The sequence below is a fragment of the Dreissena polymorpha genome, chromosome 1 (genome assembly GCF_020536995.1).
Source record: "Dreissena polymorpha isolate Duluth1 chromosome 1, UMN_Dpol_1.0, whole genome shotgun sequence".
NCBI lineage: Eukaryota > Metazoa > Mollusca > Bivalvia > Myida > Dreissenidae > Dreissena > Dreissena polymorpha.
Window position 1 is genome coordinate 95,726,284 of NC_068355.1, and position 16,093 is coordinate 95,742,376.

At 35.3% G+C, this 16,093-nt stretch overlaps 1 protein-coding gene across 1 annotated transcript in view; it reads left to right on the forward strand.

Annotated features, from left to right (window-relative positions):
• Positions 1–929: 929 nt before the first annotated feature.
• LOC127838640 (metal cation symporter ZIP14-like) overlaps positions 930–16,093 on the forward strand; it is a 24,827-nt gene continuing 9,663 nt past the window's right edge. The window contains exons 1-5 of the mRNA XM_052366535.1: positions 930–1,680; positions 2,551–2,692; positions 8,704–8,873; positions 14,953–15,081; positions 15,703–15,856. Of these exons, the coding sequence (XP_052222495.1) occupies positions 1,399–1,680; positions 2,551–2,692; positions 8,704–8,873; positions 14,953–15,081; positions 15,703–15,856 (877 nt within the window). The 5' untranslated portion in view covers positions 930–1,398. The remainder of the gene's footprint in view (positions 1,681–2,550; positions 2,693–8,703; positions 8,874–14,952; positions 15,082–15,702; positions 15,857–16,093) is intronic.

The following is a 16,093-nucleotide window of genomic DNA, read 5'->3' on the forward strand; positions in this document are numbered from 1 at the left end:
ATTGATACTGAAACTTAAATTTCTATATCTTATCGATTTATGTTTGGTGAACTTTGTGTTGCATTTTAAAATTAAAAACAGAGTACTTACTGGTCTAAATTATAGATGGTTAAATGATACAATTTGTTCATTTTTATATAAACAATTTCTGTTGCCTGCTAGAAAACACTTAGTTTACAGCTTCGAATAATGGCGTGGGTGTCCAATAAAACGATTAAAGGCGGGTCGATCATTCAACATAAATATATTTACAAAACAGCTCAGCAGATTAAAACCCGTGATCGTTTGTTCCGCAATCAAAATAAGCCTATCCAAATAGTTAAACATTTTTTGCAATGACGGAAGATAGTTGTAAGGACTTGACCGGCAAACGTGTTTACCCTACGGGAACTTGAGTGGACCCGTATTCTGTAATACTTGAACAGTTCACCGTATTGCGGCGTAGATTTGCAATCCATTGTATTTAGTAATGAATGAACATGTTGAAATGAGCTGTCATCAAAGCTACTGAGAAAACAGATAAGAATTCTTATTTAGTTCTTATTAAATTGTGATAAACCGCTTAACCGTTTCATGTTTTACACTGAATGATGATACATGCATTAATTATTTTTACTATTTTTTTTAATTGTGTTCTTTTATTTCAGAATGATATGTCTTGTTTAATGAGTATGTATCGAATTTTGTATCATGACATCTTTAACTTGAAGTTGTTGAAATGGTAAATATGCTAAAATTCTACATTTGTTGAATTCGTTAATAGTCAAAACGTTTTGGAAAAAGTAAGTTTTGCATATGAAGTAAAATTATGGAGAGGTACTGATATTCCATACGCTTATATGGGCTTTAAGTACATTACACACGTGCTTTACAATTGTTTACATATTGGCGAACTTATCATGAACTGTTGACGCACTATCTTGACCATAACACTATTGCTATCAGATGCGCAATGGATACAATTTCATATTTTTATAACCACGTTTTCACGGCGTTTAGAATGAATACTATGACAGTGTAGTAAACATGTTGTGTATTATTTTACGTGAAGGTGAACGCCGCATTTTTCAGCTTATCTTGAAAGTGCTGGAAGTATATAGAACATCATAAAAAGTAATTCTTAACAAGTGTTTGCTAGTTACAAGTTACGAAATAGAACTCGATCCTTGCTTTAAAATTAATTGACCTGAATTGCAGACATAATAATGACATACCATGTCCTGTCACGTTCAGTAAGATAAAAGGGGTAGAACGATGATTTGTTTGCATACGATAGGGGTAATCATAATATTTTATGTGTTTCTGCTTATTTAACACTATCAAACACGTTCTGAAAGCACGCATAGCCCGATATACATACTATAAATTAAACTTATAGACATATACCGTAACAGGAAAATGGGATGCTGGGCTTGGTTGTGCGCTTTTTTGTGCTTGGCATGGTTTAAGGGAACAAGTTGTCTAAATACACAACTCGTCAACGAAGCCATCGTGTCTAATTTTAAAACACTGAAGGCTACTTGGAACTTGTCGGATAGTGAATTGTACGCGCACATTGTCAATAAGATTTCACGAGTATCACCAACACGAGACTTCCATATTGATGATCTAGGTCTGGGAAGTCTTAACACGAGTTGCCATGATGACGTAAACGAGTGTGAAAAGTTTCTGCAAGAAAATGTAGGTACCATGCTTTAACAAAACTCAAGGAATCAATTTTAAATCAATCATTGCTTGTAGCGATAGTTATATTTGCCCCCGTTGAAAGGGGTATATACATGGTGGGAGTCAATCCTTCCGTGTGTGCTTCCGTCTGTTTCACGCTTCTATGCGCAATTGCTATATATTTGCGTGCACTATTTGTAAAACCTTTGCAGCATATTAACATCTAAGTGCTACATCGCATATTGTCTAGGTACGGCGATTTCGTAATTTTTAGGCTATGTTTACAAGCAAATAAAAAAGCCTTGGTGCGCTACATTTTTCGTGTGATTTTGGTAAACCTACACCATGATAATTTCCAATTCATCCAGCGCATATTTTGAATGTATCACGTTCACGTCATTTGTAATAAATTAATGGCGATTGTTTAAAAATACACACAGTTTTTTTAAACATAAAATAAATAAAAGCTTCTGTGTGCAGCTTATGTAATCGCAAATTCTTACTGTACCCTTTCGACCACAATGCGCACATGGTTTCTATGGCAGGCGCTTATTAAATATATAAGTAAAACAAGGAGAAAGAAAAACAATGTGTCAAATAATTCATAAAGGGTCAAATTAAGCTGTTGAAACACATCTATAGATTTTTTTTTAAATCACGGATGTGCTTTTTGGTTATTTAATTGATATTTTCACATGCACCTTTATTAAACTTCTATTATTTTTAGTAAGTACAATTGCAGTTTACGAAATAGAAAATCGTTCAAGCTTATTTACTTGCAAATAAATCGAAATTAAAATATGCACACACGTAAGTTAACATATAAAACTTTAAGGTAAAATATTGATAAAAATGTGCAAATGTAGAAAAACGGCTGTTTTGCAGTGTGTTGATGTTTCCCGCATAGCATTAAAGACGCGTAAAATATCCTCTTGGTTTCCCTACATCATCTACGAGGCTTTCTTCGCCTCGGACTGTCAGAATGCGATGCCAGTCAAATCAAGAGCAAAGTCATCATCTGCACAAGGTTGGTATATATTTGTTAACACAGACAAGAACCAAAATGTGCATTTTTTTTAAAATTACGTTTCTGTCCTAAATAGGAGTATACAGTGGTTGCATTGTCCGTCCATGGGTGCGTGTGTGGGTTGATTGTTCTTTTTTCTGTCCATCCATCAAGACATCGTTTCCGTAACTTGTTTATGCATGTTAGACATTTATTTCAGCGTATGACCACATCCATACTAATCATTGAAAGGTCAAGGCCTTAGTTCAAGGTCAAAATTGTGATTTTTTCCACACGCTGTAACATTTCAATGCCGAAGTGGATTATAATATATCTTTTGACTTACAAGCTCTTCAAAACATTCTCATTACAAAGCACGTTATGATGATTGATACAAATATAATTATTGTTTCTACATGCATTTAGTTTTAATAAACAGTCATTCGTTTCTGGAAACAACATAAAAACTATTATGTATGTAGATAAGAATAACAGATGATGTGTCGCAAATTTGTTATCTCTCCACCGAGAATGGTCTTGGTCACAATTCAATGTAAGAGTTCATGAACTGTTTTCCGTTCTTTAAACTTTTTCGGCGTAGCTATTTAACGTCACTTTTGACCGTACCTGACCTGTGTAAGTGTCCAATAACATTCAAATACAATTTCCCGCGGCTAGACACGAATTAATACACTTCATTTATTCCATTGGCTGATGTGAGTATACCACCAGAACATTGGAAACATATCCGCGTCTTTGTAACACTGTTTAACTGCATGAAACAATTGTATCTCTAATGAAAAGGCTTAATAACTAGAACAGTTTTACACTCAACTCTCTACATCAATACAGTTTGTGCGTGCACCTTTTATTTACAGAGGATTGCCAGCGCAAGAGCCGTTGTACTCAAAGGCTATGTTCTCATATTTAGTACTGACTACCATATTCCGGTCAACATGCATTGCATTTCAACCGCGAGGTCACAGGGTCAGTTCGCGGCCAGTGTGTGCGAATGTCAGAGTTTATTTACAGGTCATCTCTGCGTCTTCACGACTACCTTATGTGCTTACCTGAGATCGCGGCCAGTAAAATAATCGTTATATAATATAGACGCTATCGCGTGAACTAGGTAACTGGAATTTTCTTTAGACCGGAAATATGTTCAGTGAAGATATTCAGCGATATAATTATGGTAGGTCAATAATAGATTCTTAATGTGTTTTCAACAATACCATGATCAATATTATTTTTGATTAATTTAACAAGAATTATTCAACCATATTGACTAATGTATTAAGCAAGAGCGCGATGATTCTCGGAACTGTTAATAATCGAATCAAATAGCAATGCCCGACAAACCACTAAAACAGGTTTGTTCGAAGAACGCGCGTATAAATATTTAAAATATGTACGGATACTTCGCGTGTGGTCGGTTGACTCATATGTTTTAATTTCACTTCCATTCTTCTTTTGGTTTTCTGTTTTGTATCTATAGGTTTATGACCAGCAATATGTAAATATGAAAAATAAGCCGCAAAAACTCCGCGTAACATCGCGTACTGCGTGTGATGCAGCTAAGAACTGCACAGAAAAAGACATTCGCTATCCTTGATCTCATTCATTGAACTCTTTACCTTTCACAATCTCCAACCACAATCAACGCCGTATATCTTTTAAAAATATATTTCTTGTTAAGAGTATCATTACAAAGTGCCAGAGGATAAGGAATTTCAAGGGTTATTTTCCTAGGTGAGATGTCAAGGTCATGATTCAATATCTAATATATCATTTTTGGCTAATCCTGTTAAATGCCTTCTTAGCTCTTCTTAGGGAGGACATGTAAAAAACTGTTCATAAGCATATTTAATAAATATACATAATATTTCACTGAAATTTAATTTCATCTATTATACGTACAGCTTGGATATGTTTGTTACCGCTAGGGGTTCACTGATGAGGAATATTACACAATCTGCACTCTAAACGAACCATTATATCTACACTATCAAGATCTTTGCAGATAATAAAAGTACAGATAATCATAAATGCATAGGGGAGATAGTATATTAAACGTCAATTGAGCAATAAAAATTTTCTTATCAATTGGAAGATATATTTGAAGGGGTTAAATCGTGGATGTGGTCGACGATTTATCATGACAAACAACTAAGCATAATCTCGTCTAAATATAAAACAAGTTATACATGTCCTAAAGTGAACATAATACTTATGAAAATAGAGAATACTATGTAAGTGTGATTGTGTATTTAAATTTATCCCACGAGTGAAGAAAGGTTTAAATGGCGAGGCTTGCCGAGCCTTGTAAGCCTTTATGAGACGAGTGGGATAAATTTAAGTACACAATCACACTAACATAGTATTCTATTTATCCTACAATATTTTATTTTAATTTAATTTATTCCTGATGCAATAAAATTAGTAGTCTTTAATTTATAAAATAAAAGCAAAAACACAATAAATTAACTGAATCTAACATTGCGTAGTAATATTAATTGCGATCTTTCCCGTTAACGGAACTCGAAATAGTCCTTAAGAATTCCCCGCAAAAGAAGCGTAACGAGACAAAATATCGCTATACGCCTCGATTCAAATTTAATCAGCGTTCCAAATGTTACACACTCAAGTAGAACACGGAAGGTTGTGTTCAAACTACTATTCTTCTGCCATTTTGAAATTTACAAAATGTGTCCATTTTCCAATGTACAAAATGTGTAGACACCTACGTGAAGGCTGCTGAAGCATGATTCAGCATTTATCCAAGCCAATATTGTTAATTTAAATATATAAACAATTCTTTTTTTCACACACTTTTTACTTACTGACATAACAAAGTAAAATATCTACTAGGCCTAGCTAGTTATTGATCTACTCACCGAAGTTGTTAAATAACCATGTTTATTTTCGTTAAGTTTAATTTGCTTCCATGACGAGTTAAAATTCTGGACACATTTCTTCATCGCCATCCATCTTTTCCATTTGAACGCACTGGATGCAAGCAGGCTATTCTTTGTGAATAGACATTCTTTGACCGACTGACAAAGGAACGACTTATTCATCAAAGAAATTACCCTTTTAACTCAACATCGATTTTCTTCGAACAGCTAAAGAACAATTCACTGATAATTTTCTTAAATTAAATCCATCAATTTTTAACAAAACATCGCGTTATTTAAGAAATAATATTTTTCTATCATGGTTCGTTGTCGAATAACCCACAGTAAGGAGTATAGATGCGTAGGAATTAAATCACTTGTGCGTAGCACGAGTGATTTGATAACACGCATCTATACAACTTACGGTGGGTTATTCGAAAACAAACCATCATAGAAAAATATTATTTCGATTCTAACACGATTCTGATTGATTTGGTTCAAGCTTTAGGACGTGAACTATATTTTTCAATACTCCGCCTTTCGTAGTACTGAGTTCACTATTTATTGACATCATTGAATTGTACAAACATATGACGTCATTTTCATTCATAAATATTTTGCAAATGACGTCACTTTCATTGAAAACAACAATCGTAGAAACTTAATGACGTCACGTTTATTGATGCTACTGAAAAGCTGACATGCTATTAATGTTTTCTGAATTACGTTTCCTAACAAATATCATTCTTTGTAGACGTGGTTATGCCAGTTATCACCAGATATACAATTTATTGTTTCATTACATTTATATACATGCTACATTTATTACATTTCTTTTAGAGCGGGTTTTAGCACGTGCATTTTACTGCAATATTTTCTTTATTTATTCGGAACTATTTTCGAAACATTAAGCTCCGCCCATAAGTTATTGCAAAATAACCCACATTTGATTTCCTTCTTTGTCTATAGAAAACAAGTCGCGTGCCGTGTTAGAATCGAGTACATTCGACATTTCAACGAAATCGAAAATGCAGTCTCACCAGTTTCATTCCAGTTTTATATCCCAACACTGTTATTCACATTTATAATCCATCGTAAACACACACACTAATCGTTCGATGCTTAAAAATATTAAACTTAAGAAATAATATTTTTCTATCACGGTTTGTTTTCGAATAACCCACAGTAAGGAGTATAGATGCGTAGAAATTAAATCACGAGTGCGAAGCACGAGTGATTTGATAACACGCATCTATACAAATTACTGGGGGTTATTCGACAACTATCCATCATAGAAAAATATTATTTCGATTCTCACACGATTCTAATTGATTTGGTTCAAGTTTTTGGACGTGAACTATATTTTTCAATACTCCGCCCTTCTTAGTACAAAGTTCACTATTTAGTGACGTCATTGAATTGTACAAACATATGACGTCGTTTTCATTTACAAATAAGTCGTGTCCTGAGAAAATTGGGCTTAATGCATGTGCGTAAAATTTCGTCCCAGATTAGCCTGTGCAGTCCGCACAGGCTACTCAGGGACGACACTTTACGCTATTATGGTATTTTTCGTTTAAAGGAAGTCCCTTCTTACCGAAAATCTTGTTTAGGCGGAAAGTGTCGTCCCTGATTAGCCTGTGCGGACTGCAACGGCTAATCTGGGACGAAACTTTACGCACATGCATTAATGCCAGTTTTCTCAAAACGCGACTCAAATATTTTTCAAATTACGTCACTTTCATTGAAAACGACAATCGTAGATACTTAATGACGTCACGTTTATTGATGCTACTGAAAAGCTGACATGCTATAAATGTTTTCCGAATTACGTTTCCTAACAAATAACATTATTTGTAGGCGTGGTTATGCCAATAATCACCAAATATACAATTAGTTGTTTCATTACACTTATATACATGCTACATTTATTACATTTCTTTTAGAGCGGGTTTTAGCACGTGCATTTTACTGCAATATATTCTTTATTTTTTCGGAACTATTTTCGAAACATTAAGCTCCGCCCATAAGTTATTGCAGATTTCCTTCTTTGTCTATAGAAAACAAGTCACGTGCCGTGTTAGAATGTTAAATAAAAACCATCCAAAGTCCGAATTGTTGTTGTCCTTAAGTCCAAAGCGTCTAGCTTGTTTCGTCATTTATATTACGTCACATGATATACGTCATAAATTGCGTAATACAAAAATGAAAATATAAGTACGGAAAGCTGGTTCTTCATAAATTTTAGTGAAGGACCAAAATAGTATGATTGTATGACTCAAAACCTGTACCCTACTATTATTAAGTATAAAAGTAAGATATATATTATAGACGTAAAATACACGGCTGAGCCGGACTGGGCAGTGATAATCTGCCCCAGGTCGCTATTTTAAGCCCTCGGGCCGTTATGCTTCTTGCGGGCCGGTTATCACTGCTCGGCCCGGCTCAGCCGCGTATTATCCTCTTAATATTCCATCGTAAACACACACACTCGTTAACTCGTACAACGACTGCGTACCCAATGACCTGAATGACGCAATCAGGGGTGAAAGGCCAACAAAAGAAGTCCCTATGTACATGTTCTAAAAATATCTGTGGAATAAACCTTATCTAAAAATATCCGTGGAGAAAACCTTATCTTTTCTTTATAAGTCCTATTTTGTTCTATAAAATCATTTAGCTATAGGATAAAAAGCAATATGTATAGTTTGTATTTATGGACCAATCACCCGCAGTAGAATTGATGCATACCTGCATTTTTTTTTATAGTTTACTCTTTCAATATTTCAATTTTAGTTTTTGTATATACATGTACTTGCCTTGTCTTAATATTGTTGCGGATACAAGTCAAGACCTACATATGTTTATGTGACGTGGTTGCACATTTCCTAATTATTCTGAAAAAAAGCCTCTTCAAATTTAAAATAATGTCATGCGTATGATTCTTTTTCATGGTATGCTTTGTCATTTTAAAATGAGTTGAAATTTAACCTCATACAGAAACTTATAATGGTTCTTTGTGCGGTAAATATAATGATCCCGAACATAACATTGACGCAATTGCTACATTGAAAAAAAATCAATTGCATGCCTCTTATTTTTAATGATGTGCAGTTAATCTATTAATTTTCATTTAAGCATGGGGCTATGGACTGGGTTTCGTTACATTGATATGTATTATATCGAATGTGGGCGCGATATTCACGCCATTCATGGATCATCGCTACTTCCAGAGGGTACTCTTGTTCTGCGTCGCTCTAGCCGTGGGTACATTGTGTGCAACAGGAATGCTTGTGCTCATACCAGAGGTAAGACTTGAGTTCTAGATTAGACTTCGGGAACTTTGAGACAAGCGCAATAAAAATAAACTGCTTAACGTAGATCCGGAGACAACACTAGATGTTTGAGGGTGTTCTAGTTTTATTTAACTGGTGCATTATTCTTTGTGAACGTCTCGAATTTTTTTCCATAATCCTATTAAAATGTTTATCAAAATATTGTCGATTTGTTATATAAATATTGCCAGTGCAGCTTACTGTAAGCTCGATATTTGCTACAATCGAGATTCAGCTGTGTGCGTGCATCCCTTGTTCGAGCCTCATCGCATTAAAGTATACACCATCTGATAACAACTGGTCTTCCAATGTACTCTTTTTCCTAGCTCCAATGTTATACTTAAGGTAAAAAATTGAATATCGGCTCGTCCGGCTTGTAGTTGCCTCAGCCGTCTTGTCGTCATTTTGTCATTTCAAATGGACTTTCCTCGAAAGGCTCATCGTCTTTATGTGTATCGCACGTAAGGTCTATATCTCTAGCCTTTATATTAAGGTCCAACTAAGAGATTAAATACAAGATTTTAGCTTACGATTTTGCGTCCGGAACTTAATCATTCATGAGGCACTTTCCAAATTACTTGCAACTGACCACACCATGTAGTGATGGCACGTCAGATACAATACCCATGTATATGTATCTAATAGTCAGGTCAATATACAGTTGTACCTCCCAAAAATTGCTACAAAGGTATTTTGACTGATTCTGTTAAAGGGATCTTTTCACGGTTTGGTAAATTGACAAAATTGAAAAAAAGTTGTTTCAGATTCGCAAATTTTCGTTTTAGTTATGATATTTGTGAGGAAACAATATTTCTGAATATTTACCATAGTCCAATATAGCCATTATATGTATCTTTTGACGATTTGAAAACCTCAAAATTATAAAGCGTTGCAACGCGAAACGATTGAATAATTTTGAGAGTTCTGTTGTTATCGATTAAATTTACGAAACTACAAAGAATGCTTATATAAGGTATAAAATACTCAAACTGTGTATACCCGGCGGAATAGCCGAGAGGGCTAATGCGTTTTTACATCAGACTAACTCCAGGACTCCGGGGGTCACTGGTTCGAGCCCTGGTACCGGCTACTTTTTTTGCTTTTTATAATTTTATTCTTGATTTTTTACTGGAGCTTTTAAGATCCAATGTTTACATTTATCAATATAAAGCATTTAATGACAAACTTCAAATATGCCAAAATCTGTGAAAAGGCCCCTTTAAGGAAGAAGGTACTTTATAACAAATCAAAAGTTTACCGAAATCGGACCCCCGGAAATTGTTTTTTTTTCAAGACGGCCGCAAAGATGGCCGCCCAAACCTCTGTATGCTCATAACTATGCATTTGTCCACTCATATTGGATTAATTTGGTGTCTATACCTAGGTTTTGGAGGTCAAATAACACTTTCAGATCATCAGACATAGTGTAAATTTATTTGTTTACACATAAATCCAACATTGCAGCATAAAATATCAACCGCGACAATAAGAAGGACCACAAGTCCGAACCGTTAAACTGAAAGGTGATGATTTGTATGTTAAATGCAATAGTTTTGGAGACGAGGAACACTTGAAATTGAATTGTTGACATCATATAGCAGTTTAATTATCAGGAAATCCAATTTATGACATTCAGCTGTTTGCTATTCCCTGATACACAATCACATTTGTCCATTTCAATTGTCTTAGAGCGTTAAACTTTCGGTTTAAAAAAGTTCAGAACCGAGCTCTTGTGAATTGTTTGGATTGTAACAGTTTTCGGTTTTCAGTGCACGGGATTCCATAGCTTCTACAGCTTCATCGATAGGAATTTTATCCTACAGAACAGTAACAATGGATGATTTTCAATAGTCTTTTTGTAATTAATTGGTCGTTTTTCTGTTTCCATCCCCATCCAGTGGGTTAAACTGTATTTACCATCTCCATTCATACCATGATTTGATAGTATATGCGTTGGCTAGGGCATACTGTTGCATGTGGTGTTGTTGGGGGTAGTTAAGGATTGACGAATGATTCGGCACTAGCCATTTTCTTTGTAAAAATATTATGGTGCAGTGTTTCTAAGGAATCGTCGGACTTGCCACCAAACAGATCCACTATCAAGCATTTGCCAATATGTGATATTTCCTCTCGAAACTTGTTTGGTAGGAGGAATGAACTGGCACATGACTTCATGATAGGACCAGGTTTTACTTATTTCCGAAAAGCTGACTTTTTACCGATGCCGAACATCCTTAAAGATGAATCTCAGCCTTTATTAGCATGAACAAAGAGCAAATCATTGCACTCTTAGTCTCATAAAAGTTCTTTAACAAGGTTAATATTATACAATTTGTGTTCTTTTAACTGTTTACATCAGAGCGGATGGTCTTATTGTCCCTTTCGGAGAAATGCAAGCGCAAGATCAGCAGATCTGTAATTAAATTAATGTTGTAGTGCTTGGACGGGATCGTTCCACAGGTGGTCAGCGTGTGGCTGTGATACTTATTACTGAAAACTCATTCAGAAATTCATTTCTGCGTTGAATAAGACCGAGATCGTGAAGATCAGTGCAAAATTGATGAAGTAATGGCTGTTCAAAGCGATGCACCCTGTTTTCGGGTGATTTCGAGTTGAATACCTTGTTATATATATATTTGATAGTTAATTTTTTTCAGAAAAGTTGATTTTTCGTTATAATATGATTATTTATCATTAAAAATGATGCTTTCACTAATTAATATAACAACCACACGTTAACCACCTGTGGATCGTTCCACTGTTGCTTTTACAATATCAACATCTGCATCGTCTCGTGACACAACGACATAACATACCCTTTTAGTACGAGCTGTACTGATCAGAACAATCATGCATGCCTTCTTTGGTGAAACTTACAACAGGGTTCACGTTTTTTCCTCGCCTCTGGTGTCTTTGATAGAAGAACCGCCTTTATAACCATCAACACCACTGTCGCTTGTCCATACCGCCTCACAGTGAAACTGCATAAGACTCGCCCCTTTTCCATGGTAAACGATGAGGCAAAAAGCCACCATTAAATTTAAGCACGAAACAATCTTGGTCAAGAATACTGGTCATTACAGCCTCATTTAATGCGTTTTCAGCATGATAGCGAATTGCCTGAATAATGTGGCTTGTCGGCTTTACGAAGTTTGTTTTTGGCTTCGAAGACGGAAGGGAGATTAGCAATCTTAACAGCGGAGCTATTCCCAAAAGTTTTGGCTGCTCGTTTCTCTTTAATTTACGATCAAATGCCGAATTTTCTACGATACCTCTAATGATCTTCTTCCCAACCTCCTAAAATACATGCACGTTCACATCTTATCAAGCCACTATCCCATTGACAATGTTTCTAGGAGTAGGATCAGCTTTGTTGGGTAAGCAGTTTGTAATATGTGTCTGCATTTTCTCGAGATCAGAAGTATCTATGTTGATGCGCGCCACAGTTCAGTCTTTGTGTTGTGGGCTTGTAGTATATACCAGGTATGTGAAATACTGAATCGCACAGTTGTACTCGGATGTTACAGGTGCAGATAGAGTTCAAACTTTTTGAAACTCCTCGGTCCTCCCACGGCGGCGAGTGAGACCCAATGGCTCATAAGGGACTTCATCCATGTTTTCTCAATGACAATATCACTTCCTAGCCTGCTCAGCACTGAATGCTTCCACAAACAACGTGAACAACATCAACGAACTTTCGATACACTTCTGGGTGCGTTTCCTCTTGGCTGCCCATTTACTGAAGCAGATCGCAGGTAATTGAAGTGCCCAGCTGCAGCAATGACGGATAGGCAATCGGATACTGCCTGCAAATGCATCAGCCAAAATCCAGTTAGATCACTTACCATAAGATGACAATTCAGCCATAATTGGTTTGCCTTTGATGTTTTGCAAGATCATGTTTATTTGTTTCGGTGTGTAGCCGTCTCGAGCTTGATCAAAATCTAAAAACATGTAGTATCAGATGGCGTCGTCTCGCCTCTAAGAAGGGAAGAGTAAAACCCCTCTGCCTGATCCAGCAGTATATGAATCTCGGGATCTTTCTTTGCCCCGCAATAGCCCTCCGGACAGCTTTCCCTGTCATAATGTGCACAATTGCATTTCCCCACACAAAGTGTTTAGTATGTATTTGAGACCGGTTCTATCCATGATGGATCCAATGGCCCCCAGAATGTTAATGAGTGTATGAAAACATCCCGACATCAAGGACATGTTTTTCAGGCAACTTCTTTGTGGTTTATCAGTGATGCTTTCGTAAGCCTTGCAATACATGGATTAATCAAACGTTACATGTTGGGAATGTTGTGGTTCATGGCAAGATTGCAAACAAAGGCTTATGTTAACATCTTGCACGGTTTGTCCCCAGTACATATTGATCATAGGCAAGAGTTTGACTGACGACTGACCAAGTTGCTGGCTTTTCTGATGCAAAATATGCATAAATCTCTTCCTATTCGATGTTGCCTGCCTGAAGCTGAATGCGACTTCAAACAGAATATCGGTACTTTCGTATTCTAGTTCTAGTATTCTATTCTAGTATTCTAGTAACTAGCATTGTTGACCCAACCTTTTAAGTAACAAGTATATTGCAGTGTTTGGACACCCAGGTCTGATCGATATGTTTGTACAATGGTGTTCTTTATTGATATTGTGGTGTTTGTGACGCTTGAGCTTCAATATCGGAAGTTTGTACTGGGTATTAATGTTTTAAACAAAACATTCAAAAGTATTTTTTATAAAATAACGAAAAAAGAAAAACACGTTGGAGTCGATAGTTGTGGACTTGCCGTCATTGTGTTAACGGTCATTTTGACGTCATGTTGGAGTTCTCTGTTCAGTAATAGAATATATGATTTTGTATCATCTTGATGTGTTATTTGACCCAAGGAAAGAAAACAAAATATTGAAATTTGAGTGGGTAATCTCATTAATATAATCATTAAAAGGATCGGACGGCCATCTTGGACGCCATTTTGGAAAAACAACTTTCAGATGGTGCGATTTTGGTAAACTTTTGATATGTTGTAAAGGACATTCTACCCTACCAGGATCAGTTAAAATACCTTTGGTAGCAATGTGTGGAGGGTTGGGTGGTATTTTTTATATATATTATAACCCGACTATAATACCAAATTAACACTTAGAGATCACATGTTACTTTTACATTTTGATTTTTTAAAACAATTATATTATAATAGATCATGTAATTAATAAAAAAAGTATAACCACTTAAATTGAGATTATGACAATTGCATGTTCACTGCACGATTTGTTTTCCTAGTTATAAGATCACGGTCACTCTTAAAGGATAGAGGTAAAGATCATATGCAAAGACTCTGTCGCGTGCAAGGCCTGTGTCTCTATGTGAAAAGTAGTTCGAACATAAGGTCATTATAAAGCTGAATTAATCCTTCAACAGGCATTGTTTAACTATCATACCTCACATGTTTACCCTTGAGAGGATGGGTCAAGAGACATGCCTACGTTACGAGTTAAAACAGTAAAAGTCACAATGAAAGTTTTTAATAATTACAGACAATTGCGTTTAAAACAACAAGTTTCCAATTGAAAATAGGCCCACGTACATAACCCTATTAAACAATTTACACGATATTGTTTTTTATTTCAGTGTGTTTGGGATACAAATAAAACCTTGATTTAATTAAGATATTAAAACAAAGCCTTACATTTTTGCGTAAAATTAAAACATATATAACCGACCGATAATTGTAATTGATTATTCTACACAATTTTTGGTATTCCATATTGAGTGTAAGATTATTTTTGCTAAACTCGATTATATTCTATAACGTAACTTAACAGTTTAAGAATATATTTTTTACTTTCGATCATCTGCGCAACATTAACTTAAAATTAATAAACCATATCTAAAACAGAAGGTTTTCATGTCACGACAAATTCATATTTAGAAACAAATAACATTTTATTTTTGACAAAATGGAGTTTGTTATTAATTGATCTTGGGCATGTCATGCCGTCACAAAAACAAAATAAACCATGTAAACAATCATTACTTTTTCTTCGCATGTAGTCGATGCACCTGACAGCCGACGACTCGCCCGTCCCAGATTATCATCTTAAAATGTCAACCGCCATGGGGGGACTATACTTCTTTTACATCTCCGAAAAATTCCTGAAAATGTGGTTCAACAGAAAAAAGGTTTGCAATATATCACATGTGTGACATGTTATTTTTTTATTATTCATGTTTGAGAATGCGGTAACATTAGTCTTGCTATTTTATCCCAGTGTCTTGTTGATTAAATAGTATGTCTTACTACATTGTGTTAACCAGTTACACGTTCTTCATTTTTTGTTTTTAATACCTTGTGAGACCGTGTGCCTCTCAATATATAATAACAATTTTAAAATTCAGATAATAATAATAATAATAATAATAATAATAATAATAATAATAATAATAATAACGACGACGACGACGACGACGACGACGACGACGACGACGACGACGACGACGACGACGACGACGACGACGATAATGATGATGATGCTGCTGATGATGGTGGTGGTGGTGGTGGTGGTGGTGGTGATGATGATGATGATGATGATGATGATGATGATGATGATGATGATGATGATGATGATGATGATGATGATGATGATGATGATGATGATGATGATGATGATGATGATGATGATGGTGATAATAATAATAATAATAATAAAAATTATAATAAAAATAATAATGATATTGCAGAATACAAATTAATTTTTACGAATTCGTGTTCAACCAAATGGAAAGGTGATTTTTGGAATTCAGAAAGGTGTTCCGAGGGAGCATTCGGAGATGGATCTGCATTACAAGAATGTCCAAGAAAATGGCGAGACGACCTTGAACAAAGAACAAACAGATCCCATGTTGAAACCAGAAGAGGGTACAACAAAAAGATACAATAATCCTCTTTACAAGTTTTGTGTAATTTTAATTTTATTGTATTGTAATCGCAACAGTCTCGTTTGGAGTCTTTAGAATTATAATGGCATTAGTTCAGTACGGCTTGTACTCACTTTTTTTTAATTGTCTATGTTTACAAACAAATTTCGCAAGTAAACATTTACTTAAATTTACAGTCTGAATCAAAGTTTAATAAATTGATTGCCTTAAATTCTAGTGTTCTCTGCAAACTTGTTTAGGCGACATGATTTTCTTT